A 21,357-nucleotide genomic window follows, 5' to 3' on the forward strand; every position below is an offset into this window, starting at 1 on the left:
GACCTTTGCCTTTCGCGGGCAAGTGCTCTACCATCTGAGCTACCGAAGCACGACTCACGCCCGGTACTCATAGCTTTACTTCTGCCAGTATCTCGTCTCCTACCTTCCAAACTTAAGTTTCATATCAGCGCACACTCTGCTACAGAGTGAAAATCTCATCCTGGAAACATCCCCCAGGCTGTGGCTAAGCCATGTCTCCGCAATATCCTTTCTTTCAGGAGTGCTAGTTCTGCAAGATTCGCAGGAGAGCTTCTGTAAAGTTTGGAAGGTAGGAGACGAGATACTGGCAGAAGTAAAGCTGTGAGACCGGGCGTGAGTCGTGCTTCGGTAGCTCAGTTGGTAGAGCGCTTGCCCATGAAAGGCAAAGGTCCCGAGTTCGAGTCTCGGTCGGGCACACAGTTTTAATCTGCCAGGAAGTTTCATATCAGCGCACACTCCGCTGCAGAGTGAAAATCTCATTCTGGAATAATAAAATAAACATTCACTATGTCACTCTGTTGCTGCTCACAAGTGTTACCCCAGAGTAATGAACGACTTTAAGCATTAAAATTCGCAGTTGCATCAGGTTGCAGCTAACCACTTATTCAATTGTTAATTATCTCACAGACAACTGCCTCAGTGTTGGATTGCGCTGCTAGCTCAGAATCTGGATCATTTTCTTGCAGCGATCATAAATTTTTTCCTCACCTAGCTCTCTCTTTATTTTATATTACTGCTGTTCACTTGGACGTATAACAGCACGATGTATCACTGTGTTAGATGAACCGATAACAAAGGAATAGGTATGGCCTCACAACTGTAAAACAGCAGTGGAACAATACAAGAAAATGTCATTTGTGGTTGACACACTTTTTACATAGGTGCACCTGCTCGAGGGTTAAAGAAAAGCAATTCATCTGCAAAAGAATTACTTTACAAAGCACTTTTCCAACCAATTCTTGAGTATTACATATCAGCCTGGTGCCCTTGTAAAGAAGTAGAACAGACAGAAATGAAACGAAATCATCGTGTGGCATTGTTGGCCAGGAGGCCCCGTTTGGGGAAGTTTGGCCACCGGATTGCAAGTCTTAATTCATGTAACATCACATTGCGCAACTTGCACGTCGGTGGTGATGATGATAACACAACACTCAATCCGTGAGTGGAGAAAATCTCCAACCCAGACGGGAATTGAAATCGGGCCCGCTGCATGGTAGGCAGACGTGTTACCACTCAGCTAAACAGGTGGGTGGAACAGAAAGAGAAGATGCAGGAATGAGTGACATCTCATTTGATGGGATCGTTTAGTGTGCATGAGAGCATTGTGGAGATGTTCACCATACTCCAGTGGCAAACACTACAAGAGAGGTGTTGTGGGTCACAGAGAGGTTTCCTGTTGAAATTCTGAGATCATGCATTCCAAGAAGAGTTTAGCAACTCTTAACTTCTCTGACACATGCCTCGTGAAATGACCACAGCAACAAAAATCAGAGAAATTCCAACTTATGTGGAGGTTTACCAACAATCGTTCACCCTGTGCACCATTTGCAAATTGAACAGAGAGAGGGGTATGAGCTTCCAGTTCCAGAAAAATTGAAATAATAATTAACAAACATTGAATGATAATTTTTATACAAATAACAGTTTGATTTTGTAATTGCTAATCACACAAGAATGTGAGTATTCAATAAACTAAAATTTGCTACACAAATCCAAAATACCACATAGAAAATAAACTCCTTATTTTATTTCTAGTGGTTGAACAGTGTTAATGGTTCGTATAAAATTTTTCATTGAACAATAAAACAGTTCACAATTTTGTAGCGAATTTTAGTGTATTCTGATACTCGCATTTTTTTTTGCAGTTGGTAACAAAAGATAAAAAATTGTATTTGTGTCAAAAAAGTATGTTAATTAACATTTCAATATGGTAATAAAAATAGAAGTCAAATTAAAGAAAAGGGAAGGAAAAGTTGCTATCAGAAAGAATAAAATCAATGACTTTCTAATTATAAGAGTGAAACAGTATTTGCTGAGCTGTAGGTGGCTCTGTTAAAAATGCCCAAAATCTTTTATATCTTTGAATTTAATGCTGCTTGGAAATCTTCAAAAGCTTCTTTTCATTCCTTTTTATTTTTATTTATTTATGTGCTGCACTGCTTCAGGAAATTGATGTCTGGGACTGGTCTCCAAATCCTATAGGTGTGGAGAAAGTCAAAAGAGATTGAGTCAGCAGGGTGTATACGCCTTGAGAAATCCGGGAATTTTTTCATCTGGGAGAAAACTGGGAAAAACCCGGGAATTTTAAGAATTCTGGGAACCTTTCACTGTGTTAGTTTTCAGTTAAATTTTTGTAATTTTGACTGGTAAGAACTGGTACTGTAACAAAGAATTTTACTTTAGCCTGCTACTGCAAAATAATACTGCAACAATAAAACATAAATGGGAGAAAGAAAACCAAAATAAACTTAAGGTGCAAAAGAAATATGCCATTTTCAACATCAAAACACAGTGAACATACAAGCGTCTGCTGACACCAAAATGTGTCAAATGCTTTAGGATGAAGACTATGCAATAGTTTATAACAACAAACTGATTCCGATGACCGTGATGTCCCAATGGTTTACATTAGGTTCTTGTGCGCATGCACAGTTGAGCCGCATATGGGCCGTACCTGCTGTCACTGCTGTTAGCTGTATCAACAGTAGCAACAAGCAGCCAGACACTAGCCGAAGTCCAAGCTGCCAGTTTCGTGCATGCGCAGAGCAGTCGAAGTTGCGGTGGAGAGGGTTGGTAGTCTCCATGTGACCCGTGTTCAGGTGTAGCGAATTTGCTGTTTCTTCTTCATTTACAACTCTCATGCCAAATGAAAACAAAATGGATTTCTATGGCTGAGAGCTAGCAAGTGAATTAAAATACAGTCACATACTTATGAAGGCTAAAATATGTTATTAGTTTTAGTTTCGTGATTTTATTTTATTTCCAGGTTTTTGGCAGTCAAGCAGTAATTGCTTTGCAAAACACTGAAGTTATTTTTGTCAATTTGCTAAATAAATTAAGCTTTTATTAATCTTTTCGGCAGAGACAGCCAATTTATTTTTGAAATGAAGTGTTTCGTTCCACAGTATTGGCTAGTGTCAAATGTTTGCTGAATTACAAGTGCCCGTTTTTATCTCCTGACACATATGGCGTTATGCCGTAAAGAACCAAACCTAATATAGTACTGGTACTCAAAGAAAATTTGCAGCCTGAAAACCGCAATGAAAAGCTTAATGTCAGGTTGGGGCTTACTTCTTTGTGAATCTGGACATACAAATGTGCACTTTCAGCCGAATTATGCATTTTAGTCTGGCTTATGAAATTCCGATGCTCTTTGAGTACCCTCTGATGTTCTGTTTTGTTTATGACGTATGTAAGATCTCTTAATGCTATATAGGTACGAACATGTCGGCTTCCTATGTCATCGCAGTTGCGCACGCACAGTGATGCCATTTTCTGGTGCTCTCTGACAAGTGCTGTATCAAATTCTAACAGGTCGCAGGAAAATATTGTGAATGGTGGTTGAAAAGTGTTACTTACAAAGTAAATTTAATTTTACGCGAGATGAATTACGTTACGTGTACAAATGTGCTTTGAATTTCTTAAATCACAGAGTGTTTGATTCTCGTTTAAAGCTTTACACTGAGTGCCAACCACGTAAAATTATTTCGAGCCCAGATGTTTATGTATTATTTAAAATTTTACTGGCACATTTGTGTGATGTTTATTGAAGTGTAACACATGCAAAAAGACCAATATTCCATGTGAAAGCATAGCTTACCTTGCAGCTACACTACGTATATTAATTTAAACCATTAACTTTTCCTATTTATGTGTTCACACTATGAACAGTGATAATCGTTGCTATTGGCTGACTGTCACGTGTCCTACGCCCTGCATATCTGCTATCATCAGTTGACGAGATCACATGACATCAGCTATGATTGGCTTACCGAAGCGCATCGCAATTTCGATTTCAATGCTTGAGAAAGTAATGTGCTGTGTTTGGTGGAATTCAAATATTTACTTTCGTAATACAAAAATATGCAGAGTACATGTTGCTGCACATCAGAGTTCTTTAAAAAACGCATTTCTTTTTTTGTGTGGGGGGGGGCGGGGGGGGGGAGGGGTTCGTTTGTTTTTAAACGTGCCAAGAAGTTCTACACTCATGTATTAAACCTTAACTATTCAAAAGGATGATAAGTTCTATGATTCTGAGAAAAAGTATTATGTCACTTAGCACGGAAAAAGTATATTTTCACCCGGGAAAAAGAGTATTTTCAATTGGAACATCTGGGAATTTTTTTCCTTGTCGAAGTATACACCCTGGTCTGACGTACAAATTGAACAATTTTATTTTAAGTATTATAAGTAAGTGCAATGAGTCTCATGATAGTGCAGATTCCATTGTTACTGGCTTTCAGCTGAAACCTTGCGTACACTGGCTCTGCCAAACTCTGCCTTGATATAAAATGCAATATTGTATTATCATCATCTTGTAAACTTCACATGAAACGGAAAAAGAAAACAAATTTGTTTAAATATATTGAAATAAAACCAAAATAAAAATATTAAATTGAATTATAAAGACTGTATTTTTATTCTATCACTGCTGCACAAGCTAAACATACACATTATTATATTCTTGCATGGAGCAGAGAAACGTATAACAGGAAACAGCATTCGCACTGGCTTTTGAGGAATCCCTCTTTTTATAGCCATAGTACACACATTCACAGACACCCAAATGCACAATTTCGCAGTTGGGTGTCTGTGTGGAAGTGTGTGTGTGTGTGAATGGATGTGTGTACTTTGGATAGAAAATAGCTGTTGCTCGAAAGCTAGTATGAACGCTGTTTTCTGTTACGTGTTTCTGTGCTCCATGCATCAATCCACTATAGGTAATTGGTTGCTTTACCTTTATTTTATGTGTTGCTTAATCCAGGTATTTCCATTATCGTTACACACCTTATTGGTTTCATATAGTATTAGCCACATCCAGATGTGGAAGTATTACATTGAGTATCACAATGCGATTTTACAGAAAGTAGCAAAACATCGACACATACTGTACAATAACAAGTAGGTGGACGTGCGATATTTGCCGTCGGTCTCTGTGCACGTTTCTCCACTGACAATGTGAAGGTAGTAATAGCTGTGTAAACAATTGTTTGCAGGACCCAGCACACAGACGGAGGGCTCCTTAGCACGACATTATCCAACATCCACATGGACTCTGCTGCGATCCGCAACACCGGCCAAGGACAGGCAGCTTTCGTGGAGGAGTGCCGCTGCCCACCCGGTTATGCTGGCCTCTCTTGTGAGGTGAGTCTTCCGCATTTCTGTACGGAGGAGTGGAAAATTTGGAAGCTGTAATGTGCTGGCTGTGATTCGGTACAAAATCCGCCCCCTTTTCAATGAAAGTGTCAAACTGAAGCATGTAATCTATTTGATAATAACTGTTTTGTTCTCAGATGTCTCGGTCATATTTGGTGAGCTAATGACGGTTAACAGTTCTGATTCAAATTAGTCATTCTGAGAACCAAAAACCAGAACATGCAATACTGCAGAATTACTTGTAAATATAAACAGTCCTAAAGATACTAAAAATTCCAAAAGAAATAATAATGATATGCCCAATATCTTATTACAAAAGTCACGCATCAAGCCAACATTTAGCACTCATTATGGTCAATTAAAATCAAATACCGTGCCTCCTCGTGTGTCTCACTTTAAAAATAGAACAGTTATGTTTTTTTTTTTTTTTTTTTGTGGATGTTTGAGCAATCTTGACTTACATGTAAAAAAAAAGGACAACTTAAAAACAGAAGTATTTATGTATAAAAAGGTGTGAAGTAATCATTTTTCAACATTCTTAAAAATATAATCAACCGCACTTCATAGTATGAAAAGCAACTTAGATAAAAGAGGTCTATTTATTCATTAAAATCAAATGAACATATTTTACTCTTGTAATTAGGGGGCATGTAAGATTATAAGTTGATTCCTTTGCTCTTTTATAATATTGTACGCTCCATAACTACAGTGGTGAAATAATGTTTGTTTGATTTTATCAAAGGTGTAGACCCCATTTATCTAAACTACTTTCAGTATACTAAATTACGAGCAGTTCTTTTTCCAAAAATTGTAATATCATGATAATCGTATCACATGTAAACCAAGCCTGGTCATGTGCTTTATGAATATAACTTTACAATTCTGAAATTATGACACATGAACAAGCAAGGCTGTTGATTTGAAGTGACTATCATGAGTGCTTGATCACGCCATTTGTTAGGTACATAAAAAGGTAATGGTTATATGTTTATATTTTCTGTTTATGTCACAGTTTTAATAATCTATAACTTCATATTTAACAGTAATTTCGCAGTTCTGTCTTTTCTTGTTTTTCACTCTCAGCTAGTTAGTTTCAAGTTCTGTAGATCATTTGAATGATTTTTTAAAATTATTATTGAAATGATTTTGAACAAGTCAGTTTATAGGATGTATACATGAGTACTGTTTACTATCAACATTAATGAACACATCATTTTATTCCTACTCATCCAGCTATACTTAAAAATGAGGATTTTTTTACTGCATACCAGTATTTAAGTAGAAATTCATCAATGGAATACAGGACTCAGTCATCAATTCACCTAGCATTCTAATCAGGTAATATTAAGCTAGCAATAGGAGATAAGCAGGAGACATTTACTGTGACTGAAGAAGCAGCAGCTTGTTTCAGAGTAGCAGCTTCTGTTCTAACTTAAATTGATATTCTGGTATAGCACCTAGTGATAGAATTCTAATCTGTATAAGTAAACTACGACTGTCTTGTCGTATGTTAATGACTTATCCCACATTGCTGACAGTCCACCTCCTTCGTGGGATTTATAGAACATGATGAATGGATGTGTGGGTGGATGGATGCAGTTATGCAGAGATGAGCTAATAGGCACAAGGTGGACTAGTGTGGGAAGCTGCATCAGATCAGTCACGGACTGCAGCCTACAACACAGACATTAAGACTAATGAACTGTACAGCTAATGTAGTCCTCTACACTAGATGTTCAAGTGTCGGCCGTGCGACACGACCGTCTAATGACACTGCCACTCGCTTTCTACCATTGCAGAGGTGCGCCGAAGGCTACGAGCACCGCCCGCAGGGCCCGTGGCTGGGCGTGTGCGTGCCCAGTGCACCGCCGACACCGCAGTCGTGCCGGCCGGGCGAGTACGGAGACCCGCAGCGCAACATCCCCTGCCAGCCGTGCCCCTGCCCACTTACCAGCCCTGGCAACCAGTAAGTATCCCGCAAATCTGTTGTATAGTAAACCGATGTCGCCTGTCTGTTGCTGTCCCTAAAATGTAGCTAGTATGTTGTTTGCAATGAGAGACCTAAGTTAACCACAATTAAATTTTTTGCCGGTTGAAACCGAGGTGGCGACTTGCGTTGAAAACTGCAAAATTTGCAGTTCTTGCGGAAATTGTACTTGCTGAAAATGTGAGGGAAATGTCAGAGAGTTCTCAGAACTTTTATATGAAGTTGAACTGTTTTGTTGATCAAAAGAAGTGTGCAGAACCATTTCATTAAATGTTAACTGAGTCTCAGTAAAAAAACCTTTGTAATTATAAATTAACAGGACCAAATTGTGGATGTACTACAATACTGGGTGAAGGGATAGACGTAGAAGATCCACAGTCTTATGCTATCCACTTATCATAATTTTGTTTCAAATTACTCTTGTGTCCTGTGGAAACAATTGGTTGTCGAGTAGTATGAGGAAAGGTGAAGAAGGCCATTGAATTGTTGTGACGTGGCAGTTTTAGAGATTGCGGAAGGTTATTTATTTTTTTTACATGTCAAGTTCCGTAGGATCAAATTGAGGAGAAAATCTCCAAGGTCATGAAATTACAACATAAAAGTAATAACAGATAAAAATAAATATTTATGAACCTGTAAAAAGTCAGTCCATAAGTTTAAGTAAACTCAATCAACAATACAACAAGAATCAGCTTAATTTTTCAAGGAACTCCTCAGCAGAATAGAAGGAGTGACTCGTGAGATTTGAAAGCGCATGGATTACTGCTAAGATTTTTGAATTCGAGTGGTAGCTTATTGAAAATTGAAGCAGCAGCATACTGCACACCTTTCTGCACAAGAGTTAAGGAAGTCCGATCCAAATGCAGGTTGGATTTCTGCCAAGTATTAACCGAGTGAAAGGTGCTTATTCTTGGAAATAAGCTAATATTGTTAACAAGAAATGACAGTAAGGAATATACACTCCTGGAAATGGAAAAAAGAACACATTGACACCGGTGTGTCAGACCCACCATACTTGCTCCAGACACTGCGAGAGGGCTGTACAAGCAATGATCACACGCACGGCACAGCGGACACACCAGGACCCGCGGTGTTGGCCGTCGAATGGCGCTAGCTGCACAGCATTTGTGCACCGCCGCCGTCAGTGTCAGCCAGTTTGCCGTGGCATACGGAGCTCCATCGCAGTCTTTAACACTGGTAGCATGCCGCGACAGCGTGGACGTGAACCGTATGTGCAGTTGACGGGCTTTGAGCGAGGGCGTATAGTGGGCATGCAGGAGGCCGGGTGGACGTACCGCCAAATTGCTCAACACGTGGGGCGTGAGGTCTCCACGGTACATCGATGTTGTCGCCAGTGGTCGGCGGAAGGTGCACGTGCCCGTCGACCTGGGACCGGACCGCAGCGATGCACGGATGCACGCCAAGACCGTAGGATCCTACACAGTGCCGTAGGGGACCGCACCGCCACTTCCCAGCAAATTAGGGACACTGTTGCTCCTGGGGTATCGGCGAGGACCATTCGCAACCGTCTCCATGAAGCTGGGCTACGGTCCCGCACACCGTTAGGCCGTCTTCCGCTCACGCCCCAACATCGTGCAGCCCGCCTCCAGTGGTGTCGCGACAGGCGTGAATGGAGGGACGAATGGAGACGTGTCGTCTTCAGCGATGAGAGTCGCTTCTGCCTTGGTGCCAATGGTGGTCGTATGCGTGTTTGGCGCCGTGCAGGTGAGCGCCACAATCAGGACTGCATACGACCGAGGCACACAGGGCCAACACCCGGCATCACGGTGTGGGGAGCGATCTCCTACACTGGCCGTACACCACTGGTGATCGTCGAGGGGACACTGAATAGTGCACGGTACATCCAAACCGTCATCGAACCCATCGTTCTACCATTCCTAGACCGGCAAGGGAACTTGCTGTTCCAACAGGACAATGCACGTCCGCATGTATCCCGTGCCACCCAACGTGCTCTAGAAGGTGTAAGTCAACTACCCTGGCCAGCAAGATCTCCGGATCTGTCCCCCATTGAGCATGTTTGGGACTGGATGAAGCGTCGTCTCACGCGGTCTGCACGTCCAGCACGAACGCTGGTCCAACTGAGGCGCCAGGTGGAAATGGCATGGCAAGCCGTTCCACAGGACTACATCCAGCATCTCTACGATCGTCTCCATGGGAGAATAGCAGCCTGCATTGCTGCGAAAGGTGGATATACACTGTACTAGTGCTGACATTGTGCATGCTCTGTTGCCTGTGTCTATGTGCCTGTGGTTCTGTCAGTGTGATCATGTGATGTATCTGACCCCAGGAATGTGTCAATAAAGTTTCCCCTTCCTGGGACAATGAATTCACGGTGTTCTTATTTCAATTTCCAGGAGTGTATTTATTGAGAGGCCAATGTCAAAATATCCGGACTCATAAACAGGAATTGACAAGAGGTTCGTGAACTTACACCACTTATTGCCCGAACCACCCACTTCTAAGCGGAAAATATCCATTTAGAATGGGAAGAGTTACCCCAAAATATAATACCATATGACATTATAAAATGAAAATAAGCGAAGTAGACTAATTTTCGTCTTGAACGATCTCTCACTTCAGATACCGTTTGAATAGTTAAAATGACAGGATTAAGTCTTTGAACAAGATCCTAAATGTGGGCCTTCTTTGACAGCTTACTATTTATCTGTGAACACCTAGAAACTTGAACTGTTCAATTTCACTAATCATATGCCCGTTCTGTGAAATTAAAACGTCAGGTTTTGTTGAATTGTATGTTTGAAACTGTAAAAACTGAGTCTTACTGTGATTTAACGTTAGTTTATTTTCTACAAGCCATTAACATACGTTATGAACTGCAGTGTTTGAAACTGAGTTAATGTTGCACACGACATTCCTTACTACCAAGTTAGTGTCATCGGCAAAAAGAAATGTTTTAGAGTTACCCGTGATACTAGAGGGCATATCATTTATATAAATAAGGAACAGGACTGGGCCCAACACTGATCCCTGGGGCACCCCCCATTTGACAGTACCCCACTCAGGCAGCACTTCACAGCCATTCTCAACATTGTGAGTAATGACCTTTTGCTGTCTGTTGCTAAAGTAAGAGGTGAACCAATTCTGAGTAAGAGGTGAAACAAGTGTTCGAAAACTTTTGTTTAACCCATCCAGTACCTCACAGAGAAAAGAGAATATAGCATTTTCAGTTGTTAAATGACTTCTAAAGCTGAACTGTGCATGTGATAGCAAATCGTGTGATATAAAATGATCACTTATCCTTACATACATAGCCTTTTCAATAACTTTTGCAAACACTGATGATATAGAAATAGGTCAAAAATTATCTGCATTATCCCTTTCTCCCTTCTTGTAAAGCAGTTTTACTACTCAGTACTTTAATCGTTCAGGAAACCGACCATTACTAAAGGAAAAATTACAAATATGGCTAAATACAGGTTAACATGTGCAGTACAGTACTTTAATATTCTGCTAGACACTCCATCATAATCATAGAGTCCTTAGTCTTCAGTGATTTGATTATTGACTCAATCTCCCCCTTGTGAGTATCACAGAGGAGTATTTCAAACATCAATCTCAGACAGGCATTTGCCAAGATAGTTATATGATTCCCTGTGAAACTAAATTTTTATTTAATTCACCAGCAATGCTCAGAAAATGACTGTTAAATAATGTACATATATCTGATTTATCAGTAACAGAAATATTTTTACTGTGAACTGACTTTATATCATTGACCTTGTGCTGCTGACCACACACTTTCTTCACAACTGACCATATGGTTTTAATTTTATCCTTTGAATTAGCTATTCTATTTGCATACCACACACTCTGGCTTCCTAATAACATTTTTGAGCACCTTACAATACTGTTTGTAATGGTACTGTCTCATTTACAGCACTGCCAACCATTCCGTAGCAGCTGTTACCAAATGTTTTTTGCTATTGTACATTGCTCACTTTTTTTCTTTTCTCATTTTGAAATGAGTGAAGAGACTAATCTTGGACCAACACACGGATCGAGTATGACTCCTACAACCCCAAAAGTGTCATCGGTTTCTATCGCTTTGTGTCAGTTCTGCTTTGGCAGAAGCACAAAAAACGGGTGTAGACCACCAGCTAAGCATGAGGAAGGCAGGAGTTCGTCTTCCACAACACTACTGTTCCTCACACAGTCTAATTTCTCGTTTGTTTTTGTTTATGCGTACCGTATTTACTCGAATCTAAGCCTCACTTTTTTCCCGGTTTTTGTAATCGAAAAAACCGCCTGCGGCTTAGAATCAAGTGCGAAGTAAGCGGAAGTTCTGAAAATTGTTGGTAGGTGTCGCCACAACTAACTTCTGCCGTCAAATATATGGCGCGCTACACAGGTGTGCTTTGCAGGCACAAAGATAAATACTGGCACCAAAACCTCTGCGTCAGTAAATAACTTAAAAGGGACAAGAATGTAAACATTATGCCATGTATTCTTTCGTGTTTGCTGCTATTTCATTTAAATCCTGTCTGCCCAATAAACTACGAAACTAGAACAGCAAACGGAGATGAATATACGTATCATGTCATGTTTATATTCGTATTATTCTCATACTGAATAGTGAAACAGTCAGAAACTATGCACGGCAACTGACTAGATTTTTAAATCTAAGATGACCCTAATTTCTGTCCAGAATGTAATGTACTAAAGAGTCGTCTGCAAAGATTTTCAAACGGAGAAAAATTTTCGCTAAACTCTTGTTCAGAACATCTTCTATCATACGCAGTTTATTATTTGGTTCTTGTTGATCATTATCAAAGAAAGCAGCAGTTTAAGTAACAACAAATAGCAGACTCTCGCCATTGTTTCGCTTATGAGAAATTCCTCTCTCTCTGTTTTTTTTTTTTTTTTTTTTTTAAAGCTGCGGTAGCGCGCACAAAAGCAAGCCTTGCTGCGAGCGGCGACAGGTCGTGAACACGTATTATCAGAATGTAACAAACAATGCATGACAAAGTACAATAATGCATTTTCAGCTTAGAGTGACATAAACACCTGTAACGAAGAGAACGGCACTTATCAGATCAAAGCAAAATAATCAATCGATTCAAACCAGACGAAGCACGCGAAAAAGGAAGGGTACCCGTATAAATACGGACGGAGCGCCTGACACATAGCAATGGCTACCTGGTAAAGCTTAACTGTTAAGCTTACGACTCGAACCAAACTACTGTAACTGTATCTTCATCCATTCGACCTCAATTGTGTTTCACGTTACAATGGACCAACTGTTTTTCGATTTGGAGGAGCGGTCTATAACTTTTCTCTCACCTTGAATTTTGAGTCTCAAATTTCAAGAGCGGCTTAGATTCGGGAAAATTTTTTTTCCTTGATTTCGAGTCTCATTTTTCGGGTGCGGCTTAGATTTGAGTGCGGCTTAGATTCGAGTAAATACGGTACGGGTGAACTGGCACATTTAAGTGTCACCACTATACCTCTGGCGTGCTCTCAGATGTCCGGAATTTTCATTATTGTCTACGAGTTCTCAAGCTCCAGGTCTACATCTACGTATATATTCCGCAAGCCACTGTATGGTGCACGACAGATGGTACTGTGTACCACTACTGGTCATTTCCTTTCCTCTTCCTCTCGCAAATAGTGTAGGAAAAATAACTGTCTGTATGCCTCTGTATGAGCCCTAATTTGTCACATCTTGTCTTCATGGTTCTTACACGAAACTTATTTTGGTGGTAGTAGAATTGTTCCGTTGTCAGCTTCATATGCCGGTTCCCTAAATTATCTCAGCAGTGTTCCTCAAAAAGAGCATCACTTTCCCTCCAGAGATTCCCATTTGAGTTGCCGGAGCATCTCTGTAACACTTGCATTTTCGACTCTACCAGTAACAAATCTTTCAGCCTACCTCTGAGTTGATTCGATGTCTTTTTATCTGACCTGGTATAACGCTTTGCAATATTACAATCCAGACATTTAGGTGACATGATTGCATCAAGCAGAACACTACTAATGCTCTATCTGAACATTAAAGGTTTGTTTTTCTTACTCATCTGCATTAACTTACACGTCTGTGCCCCATTTTGTGATTGTAACATCATAGAGTGTAAAATGCACGTGAGAATTTGTCATGTTTCTATGGTTTCATCATTTGCACTCAAGAAAATGTGGATTTTTGAATTTTAGGATATTTTTATCACCACTGTTCTTACACTGTGTTACATGGTCGTGCGTTATACTATTCTTTATAAATGTATTCTGGAGCCCACATTGATACATGAACAAGTGGGGCAACTTCATTCACAGGGAGCTGAAGGTCTCGTCCAAACACGATAGCATCTTTCTGTCATTCTGTCACGTCAACTCGTCTCTCTGTGCTTACTCCGTACATTCATTTGTCACATACACACCACAGCGCTCTGCTGCTGTGACATGCATCATTGGTGGAGGGTCATATGACTGCCTGGTGACAGGTGTACTCTTCTTAGGGAGTTACTTATATTTTGTTTAGTGAGCTTAATTTAAGAACTGTATTAACATGTGTAAGGACTGTTTGGAAAGTAACCTATATTTTTGTGTAACATGTTAACTCCAAAACTGTTTGAGGTGCACCTGCATTCACTGACAACAGTGACCTGTCAGGTTCGAAACTATTTTTAATCGACAAGCTGTTGGTCGTGTCTGGTGTGCTCATAAATTGAATACTTCAGCTTCTCTGCTCTTATTAGCAATTGTAGCCTCTTAGTAGGAGTTGTCTAATTATCTGATTTTGTTTTCTTTTGCTGAGCAGGTTTGGACGCACGTGTTTCTTGGACACCGATGGACAGGTTACCTGTGACTGCCCGCCAGGATATGTCGGACGCCGTTGTGAACGCTGTGATGTGGGATACACTGGGAATCCTCTTATCCCAGGGGACTCTTGCTCTCCAGGTAGGTAACACACCCAAATTGGTCTCTTCTGAGACCGGTTGCTACCAGTTTTTCCATTCTTATGTAAATATTGTGTGTCGATATTTTGCATCTGGAACTTATTAAACTGATGTTTTGGTAGTATTCACACCTGTCAGCATCCTTTTTCTTTCCAATTGGAATTATTGCATTCTTCTTCAAGTCTGACAGTATTTCATGTTCCACACCAGGTCTGAGAGAGTGTCATCCACTCCAAGTGCCTTGCTTTGGCATAGACCTTCTGTCCAAACACTTCAGAGACAGATTTTATTCCTGGGGTAGAAGCAATGTCAGTGCAGTAACTATGGTGGCATGTTGGACTAACAACTATAAACGGCAGAAGTGCATTTGACCAGTCAGTTGTGAGGAGGCAGTGTTACGTACTGAATATGCGAACATAGTGTGTCAGTGAAACTTTGTGGCTGAGTAAAACTGTGTTCCAGATTGAGATTTGAACTCTGGACTTTTGCCTTTCATGGACAAGTGCTCTACCTATTGAGCTACTCACAATCTGTCGTCACAACTTTACTTCCGCCAGTATCTCATCTCCTACCTTCCAAACTTGGGGAAATTCTGCTGTGAATTCGCAGGACTAACACTCGTGGAAGTAAGGATATTGTGGAGATATGCCTTGGCCACAGCTTGGGATATGTTTCCAGAATGAATTTTTCACTGTGCAGCGGAATGTGCACTAAAGGCAAAGGTTGCGAGCTCGATTCTTTGCCTAGCACACAGCTTTAATATGCCAGGAAGTGCAGAGTGAAAAATTCATTCTGTAGCGTGTCAACGTTGTTGTGTCACAAATTGCAGCATATCTGAATCAAATGTTCAAGACATTCTCCAGAATGTTTTGAAAAAGAGAAAAGTGCGTGCGCGCCCTGACTTCCGAACAAAAACATCAATGTATGCACGTTTGCTGGGACTGGATTAAAACGCAAATCACAGACATTTCTTTTCTGGAGAAAGACTATCACAGGTAAGGAGCCTTCGTGTTATCGATACTAGCCTGCCACGAAATGGCAGCGTGCAGAAATTCACATGAAGGGTCAACACTTTTATGACAGAAGCAGCATTCAAGCCAGTGTGATGCTTGAGTTGAACAACATCCCAAAGAAGGACTTTCCTGGAAGTTCCATATGATTTTATGAACATTCTCTGTACGCCATACTTGAGTGGCAGGAGTCTATTTAGGACACCTGAAACGTAAAAATCACCATCTTAATTTTTCTCTGCATTTTCATTAATACAGGCTTGAAATTTGTTGGACTGTTGGGATAGATCTTTCAGTGTTCTGTCAAATTATTCTCACAGTATCGAATCTCCCATCTCATCTTTATCTACCTCTTTTTACCTTCCGTGAGATTGTCTTAATTTCCTGTATATTGCCCTTGCATACATTTAGGGAAGGAAACAAAACTTGTGATATATTGTCTCCTGACTGAGGGAGAATGTGTGAAACTAATGGTAGGTTATCCATCACATAAACTTATTCACCCCCTCCTCTAGTTGGGCAGACTTGTGTGATAGGTACTTATTTAAAATGTGTGTGTTGTGTTGTTGCTAATCACAGCCTTCGATTTCTAGGTGGTCCGTGCGATGCTGCTGGTAGCCTCTCGACTGAAGTGGATCCTGTGACTGGGCAATGTCGTTGCAAGGTGAGTTGAGATCCTGAAAATGACAGAATAAAGAGAAACTCCTGCCACACTTGGCTATAGAGAGCCAGTGACCAAGCTCTGCAATGAAAATTTAGTTTTTATGCTGGAGTTAAAAGCCACAAAACAAGTATAACTTAATACTATGAGGATTTTATTACTAATTAATTACTAAAAATTGCACATAGCATGGATTAATACCTGTTTTTGGCTGGTATCAGCACTGCAAAAAATTAACTTCATATAAAAACACAGATTCTAAACTATAGTACCTCTTTGCTTTTCTGTGATACAAATGTAAAGTGGAAATTTAATGTATTGTTTACTTTTCTCCCATGCTCTCCTTGCTGCAATAATGTGGTAAGTGCAGAAAAAGTACTCAAGTATGTGGATGTAGATTTTTCTCAGCATGTAGTTTCCATTCCATAAACTATGTTCATATTATCCTGTACTTCAATAATTTGCAGTACAACATATATGAATTCATTGGAATCATGAGAATTACCTGTTTAGTCACCCCGTAGCAAATACAAACTAAAAATAAAATAAAAAGAAATATCAATTACTGAACTGACATAAGTGTAAAACCTAAATTTCTCTGTGCTTTGCTATCAGTGCAGGTAACATCAAGAGCTTATATGTAGGGACAGGAAAGTTTCACGAAAATGATAATGTGAAATTGACAGTTGTTAATGAAGTAACACAAATTTGGTAATTTTTACAAAATACTGAGAAATGGTCAACTTTTATAATATATTTTGGTATTTGTCATTTTCCTTTACCGGAAATGTTATAAATCTGAGCATGTCAGTACACCAGTAACTAATAGTTATTGAATGTTGAAATTGTATTTTGACTTCTTATTTCTTCAGGCCTGAGGCTCATGTATAAGGTCTGCTCAAAAAATTCTGGAACTTGGTCCACAAAATTTTTATACGCTTGCCTTATATTTATTGTGCACGATCTCTTTCGAAATACCCTCTGCTACAATTGATACACTGCTCCCAATGCCGATTCCAGTTCCGGAAGCAGTCTCGGTACACCTCTTGCTGGATCATGCGAAGCGCTGTTTGCAGATTTTCTTTTACTTCGTCTATTGTAGCAAATCTGTGTCCTTTCAGTGGGGTTTTCAACGTTGGGAATAAAAAGAAGTCTGCAGGGTCCAGGTCTGGAGAGTAAGGACAACGAGGCAGCACAGTGATTTTGGTTTTTGTGCAAGAGCCACGCGCCAACAGAGATGAATGTGAGGATGTGTTATCATGATGCAAGAGCTGTGAATCGTCTCGCCACATGTCCTTCTCACAGGTGTCACAACACATCCCGATAGTATCGTCGATTAACAGTGTATCTTTGTGGCACAAATTCATGATGAACTTTCAGAGTCAAAGCAAACTATTAGCACGGCTTTGACATTTGACCTGATGAGCTTTCTTGGTCTCGGAGAACCTTTCCCGACCCATTGTGAAGATTGAACCGTGGTCTCAACATCGTAACCGTAGACCCACATCTCATCACCAGTTATGATTTTCTTAAGGAACATCTCGTTCTCATTTGCGCCATCAGGAAGCTCTCTACAGATTGCGAGGTGAAGGTCTTTTCGGTCTTGACTCGTGAGCTGTGAGATGAACTTGGCACCAACACAATGCATTCTAAGATTCTGTGTCAAGATTTCGTAATATGATCCAGCTGAAATGTTACATTCTTCTGCAATCTTTTGGACAGTGAGTCTTCAACTGACAAGCAAAATTTAGTTGATGTTCCTGACACGAGCATCGTCTGTAGAGGTCTAAGGACATCCTGAACGAGGGTCATGTTTTAGCTTCCATCTGTCCATTTTTAAACAGTGTGAACCATTCGTAATACCAAAAAAGGCTTAAGCACTCATCATTTGGTGTGTCTGTGTAGAGATTGTTTTGAGTTTCAACAAAATTTAATGCAGATAGATTGCTCATCTAACTCTGCCATCTCAAAATTCGCAAACTCTGCGACAGCGTTCTACTCTATATAGCACTGAACAGTAAGTAAGAGACATCACCAATGAAACTTCTGGCAGTTACACATTAAACCAGGCATCTACAGTAATGCCAACCACATTTATTTGCAACATACCCATAGCGCGAAATTGCGTATGTTCTGAAATATTTTGAGCAGACCTCATATAATCTTAAAATTGCAGTTCATTTGCTGCATAACTATGATGTGATATCAGAAGTAATGTGTAAATTAGCAAAGACCAAAATTGGTGAAAAATAGCACTTGAATTGGGAAGGAACCGCCAAAATTGTTAAACAAATAACACTGGATTGAAAAAATAAACTAACACTGAACATACCTAATAAATGAAGCTGAATTTAGCAAAAAACAACACCAAATTTGGCCATAAAATAAAGTGGTTTTTTCCTGCTCCTACTAAGTATACAGTTTTATTGAAGTCTCTTTGCATTGGAAAACACATGGGACTGAATGTATTGCATGAATTAATGAATTCATTTCATTGTAGCCTTAGGAAACTTAATGATTTGAAATTAATATGCTACGTTCTTAGAAAACACTTCAGTTCTGCACTTTTACTGACTTTGGAAATGGAAATGGCTGGAAGTTCATTTAATTTCGTGTATTGTCATTCATATGATGCTCTAATGAAAATGCATTTATTTATCATGCAGCTGGTTTCAGAGAGCATTATCTGGCATCTGTTGCACAAATATCCTAAAACACAAAGAAATACAGATAAAATTTTATCTCACTGGTAAGCTAGTTGTACAAGTACTATTCACACATTATACCTAGCAGTGTGTGTTTACGTCTGAAGAGCAATAACCTCACTTATGTTAGTACTTCCAGTGGAGATCTTGGTGTGAAAGATCAGAGAAAGCACACATTCAACTGTATGAGACCTCCTACTGAACAGCACTAATTATGTGCAGAGTGTCATAAAGAGTTTGATTGGCTGATGTCTACCATTTGACATAGCATTCTGATTCCTTAACTATGTACCATTTTTACTCACCCTCAAACTGCCTCTATACCCGACGTGGATGTTGGACCTGTGTCCCTGATAATATCGCACATCTCTCCACAGTGTCTCATGGGAGTGGCACTGTTGATGATGGTTAACCTGTTAACTAATTACAGTTTCCCCTCACTATGATGTAAACAGCAGGCCACTTAGTTTGTCAATACAGATTTAACATTCTGCTCAACATAGCTAATTAACGTGTGTACATTTTTTCTAAACTTCTTCCAATGAAACAAAACACAATTAAAAATCCTTACTTTAAAAAAAAAGAACAGAATCTATGTAGCATTGTGGAGTTTGCCTTAATAGCTTTGATCTGCACAGATTATGTAATAATGGCCAGTTTAGGTGGTTTGGCACTTTCTTGCTCCATGTGGTAGAGAGCCCAAAGCACTATTAACCGTATCAACTTTATAATAACTGAACTACAAACCGTAGTTAAATTTGACATTACCTTTGTTGGCATCTGTGGTAGAAGTATGAATGTTAATGCCACTGCAAACTGCGCACAAACACCAGTGAAAACATAAAGTGAATACAGTGAAATCTACATCTGCATGCAGATGTAGGTACCTGTAATAAGATACCCTGACTTCTACAGGATATCACAACTCTTGCATCACGTACGTGAAGAAAGGACTACACAGAATTGCGCTTCAGTGGTTTGAAAAATAAAAGAAGTTGCAGCTTGCCCATCTAACATCTTCCAGAGACAAATAAAATTTGATTTTCAATATTTTATAAGAGGAGGTCTGTTATTTCACAATAGGAGGTCTGTTCAGAAAATTCAGGAACTTTGTTCACAAATTTTTTCTACGCTTACCTTTTACCTATTGTGCACGGTCTCCTTTGAAATATATCCTCCACAACTGATACACTGCTCCCAACGTCTTTTCCAATTCCAGAATCTGTCTCGGTAGACCTCTTGCTGGATCGCACGAAGCGCTGTCTGCGAGTTTTCTTTGATCTCGTCTATTGTTGAAAATCTTCATCTTTTCAATGGGGATTTCAACTTTTTAAATAAAAACAAAAGTCCACAGGGGACAGGTCTGGAGAGTAAAGAGGATGAGGCAGTACAGTGTTTTAGTTTTTTGCAAAGTAGTCACACTCTGCGGGTGCATTATCGTGATGCGAGAGCCGCGAATTGTCTCGCCTGTTTCTTTCTCACATATTCTTGTAGGTGTTACAACACATCCTGACAGCACCATTGATTAACAGTTTGTCCCTGTGGCATGAATTTGTGATGAACTTATCGGTCAAAGTCAGAAAACCATCAACATGGGTGATCTTAGAACTTTTTTGTTTTTTGTTGTCTTGGGTGAACCTTTTCCGACCCATTGCAAAGATTTAACCTTGGTCTCAACACCGTAATTGTAGTCCCACATATCATCACCAGTTATGATTCTCTTACGAAACGTCTCGTTCTCATTTGCACTACCCAAAAACTCTTCACAGATTGCAAGGCGAAGCTCTTTCTGTTCTTGGCTTGTGAGCTGTGACATGAACTTGGTGGCAACACAATGCATTCAGAGATACTGTGTCAGGATTTCGTGACATGATCCATCTGATATGTTACAGTCTCCTGCAATCTCTCGGACAGGCAGTCTTCAATTGCCAAGCACAATTTCACTGATGTTCCCGACACGAGAATCGTCGTCAGACGTCTTAGGGCGTCTAGAACGAGGGTCACCTTTAGCTTGGGTTCAGCCATTTTTAAACCGTGTGAACCATTTGTAAAACTGATTATGGCTTAAGTACTCACCACTGTAGCCTTCCTACATCATTTGGTGTGTCTGTAAAGGTTTTCTTGAGTTTCATGCAAAATTTAGTGCAGACACATTGCTCCTCTAACTCTACCATCTCAAAATTTGCAAACTGTGCGACACAACATTCTGCTCTATAAGGCACTGAACAGTAACTAATAGACGTACAACAATGAAACTTCTGACAGTTACATATTAAACACAGGTGTGTGCAGGGATGCACGTCATTCCACATACCATTTTCACAAAATTACGAATATTTCTGAATTTTTTGAACAGACCTCATTATTACTGACTGAATTTAAAAATTTAAAATTCTGTCATCATGTATTCATTTAGAGATATAATATTACATTAAAGAATTAACGCAGTAAGTCAAGTTATAATGTTACAAACAGTGTAAATGTGTTGAGATAGCATAACACTTAATGCGTCAATAACCCAGACAACTTTCAGCCAGTATTTAAGAATGAGAGCACTTGGCAACTTCTAGCAAACTTTGCATATAATGTCAAACCTTTAAGAAACTTTTTCTCATTGATAACAGCCCCCACCCGCCCCACACACACACACACACACACACACACACATACACACACACACACACCACCGCGACCACACAAAATAATA

At 39.8% G+C, this 21,357-nt stretch overlaps 1 protein-coding gene and 1 non-coding gene across 2 annotated transcripts in view; both read left to right on the top strand.

Annotated features, from left to right (window-relative positions):
- Positions 1-21,357, top strand: part of LOC126213609 (basement membrane-specific heparan sulfate proteoglycan core protein-like) — an 843,204-nt gene that overhangs the window by 642,137 nt on the left and 179,710 nt on the right. Inside the window, exons 36-39 of the mRNA XM_049941462.1 lie at positions 5,196-5,343; positions 7,155-7,321; positions 14,136-14,275; positions 15,878-15,948. Coding sequence (XP_049797419.1) covers positions 5,196-5,343; positions 7,155-7,321; positions 14,136-14,275; positions 15,878-15,948 — 526 coding nt within the window. The remainder of the gene's footprint in view (positions 1-5,195; positions 5,344-7,154; positions 7,322-14,135; positions 14,276-15,877; positions 15,949-21,357) is intronic.
- Trnas-uga (transfer RNA serine (anticodon UGA)) lies at positions 321-395 on the top strand. Its single transcript has one exon. It is a non-coding gene; the product is annotated as a tRNA-Ser (tRNA).

The sequence above is a fragment of the Schistocerca nitens genome, chromosome 11, assembly GCF_023898315.1.
Source record: "Schistocerca nitens isolate TAMUIC-IGC-003100 chromosome 11, iqSchNite1.1, whole genome shotgun sequence".
In the NCBI taxonomy this organism is placed as follows: domain Eukaryota; kingdom Metazoa; phylum Arthropoda; class Insecta; order Orthoptera; family Acrididae; genus Schistocerca; species Schistocerca nitens.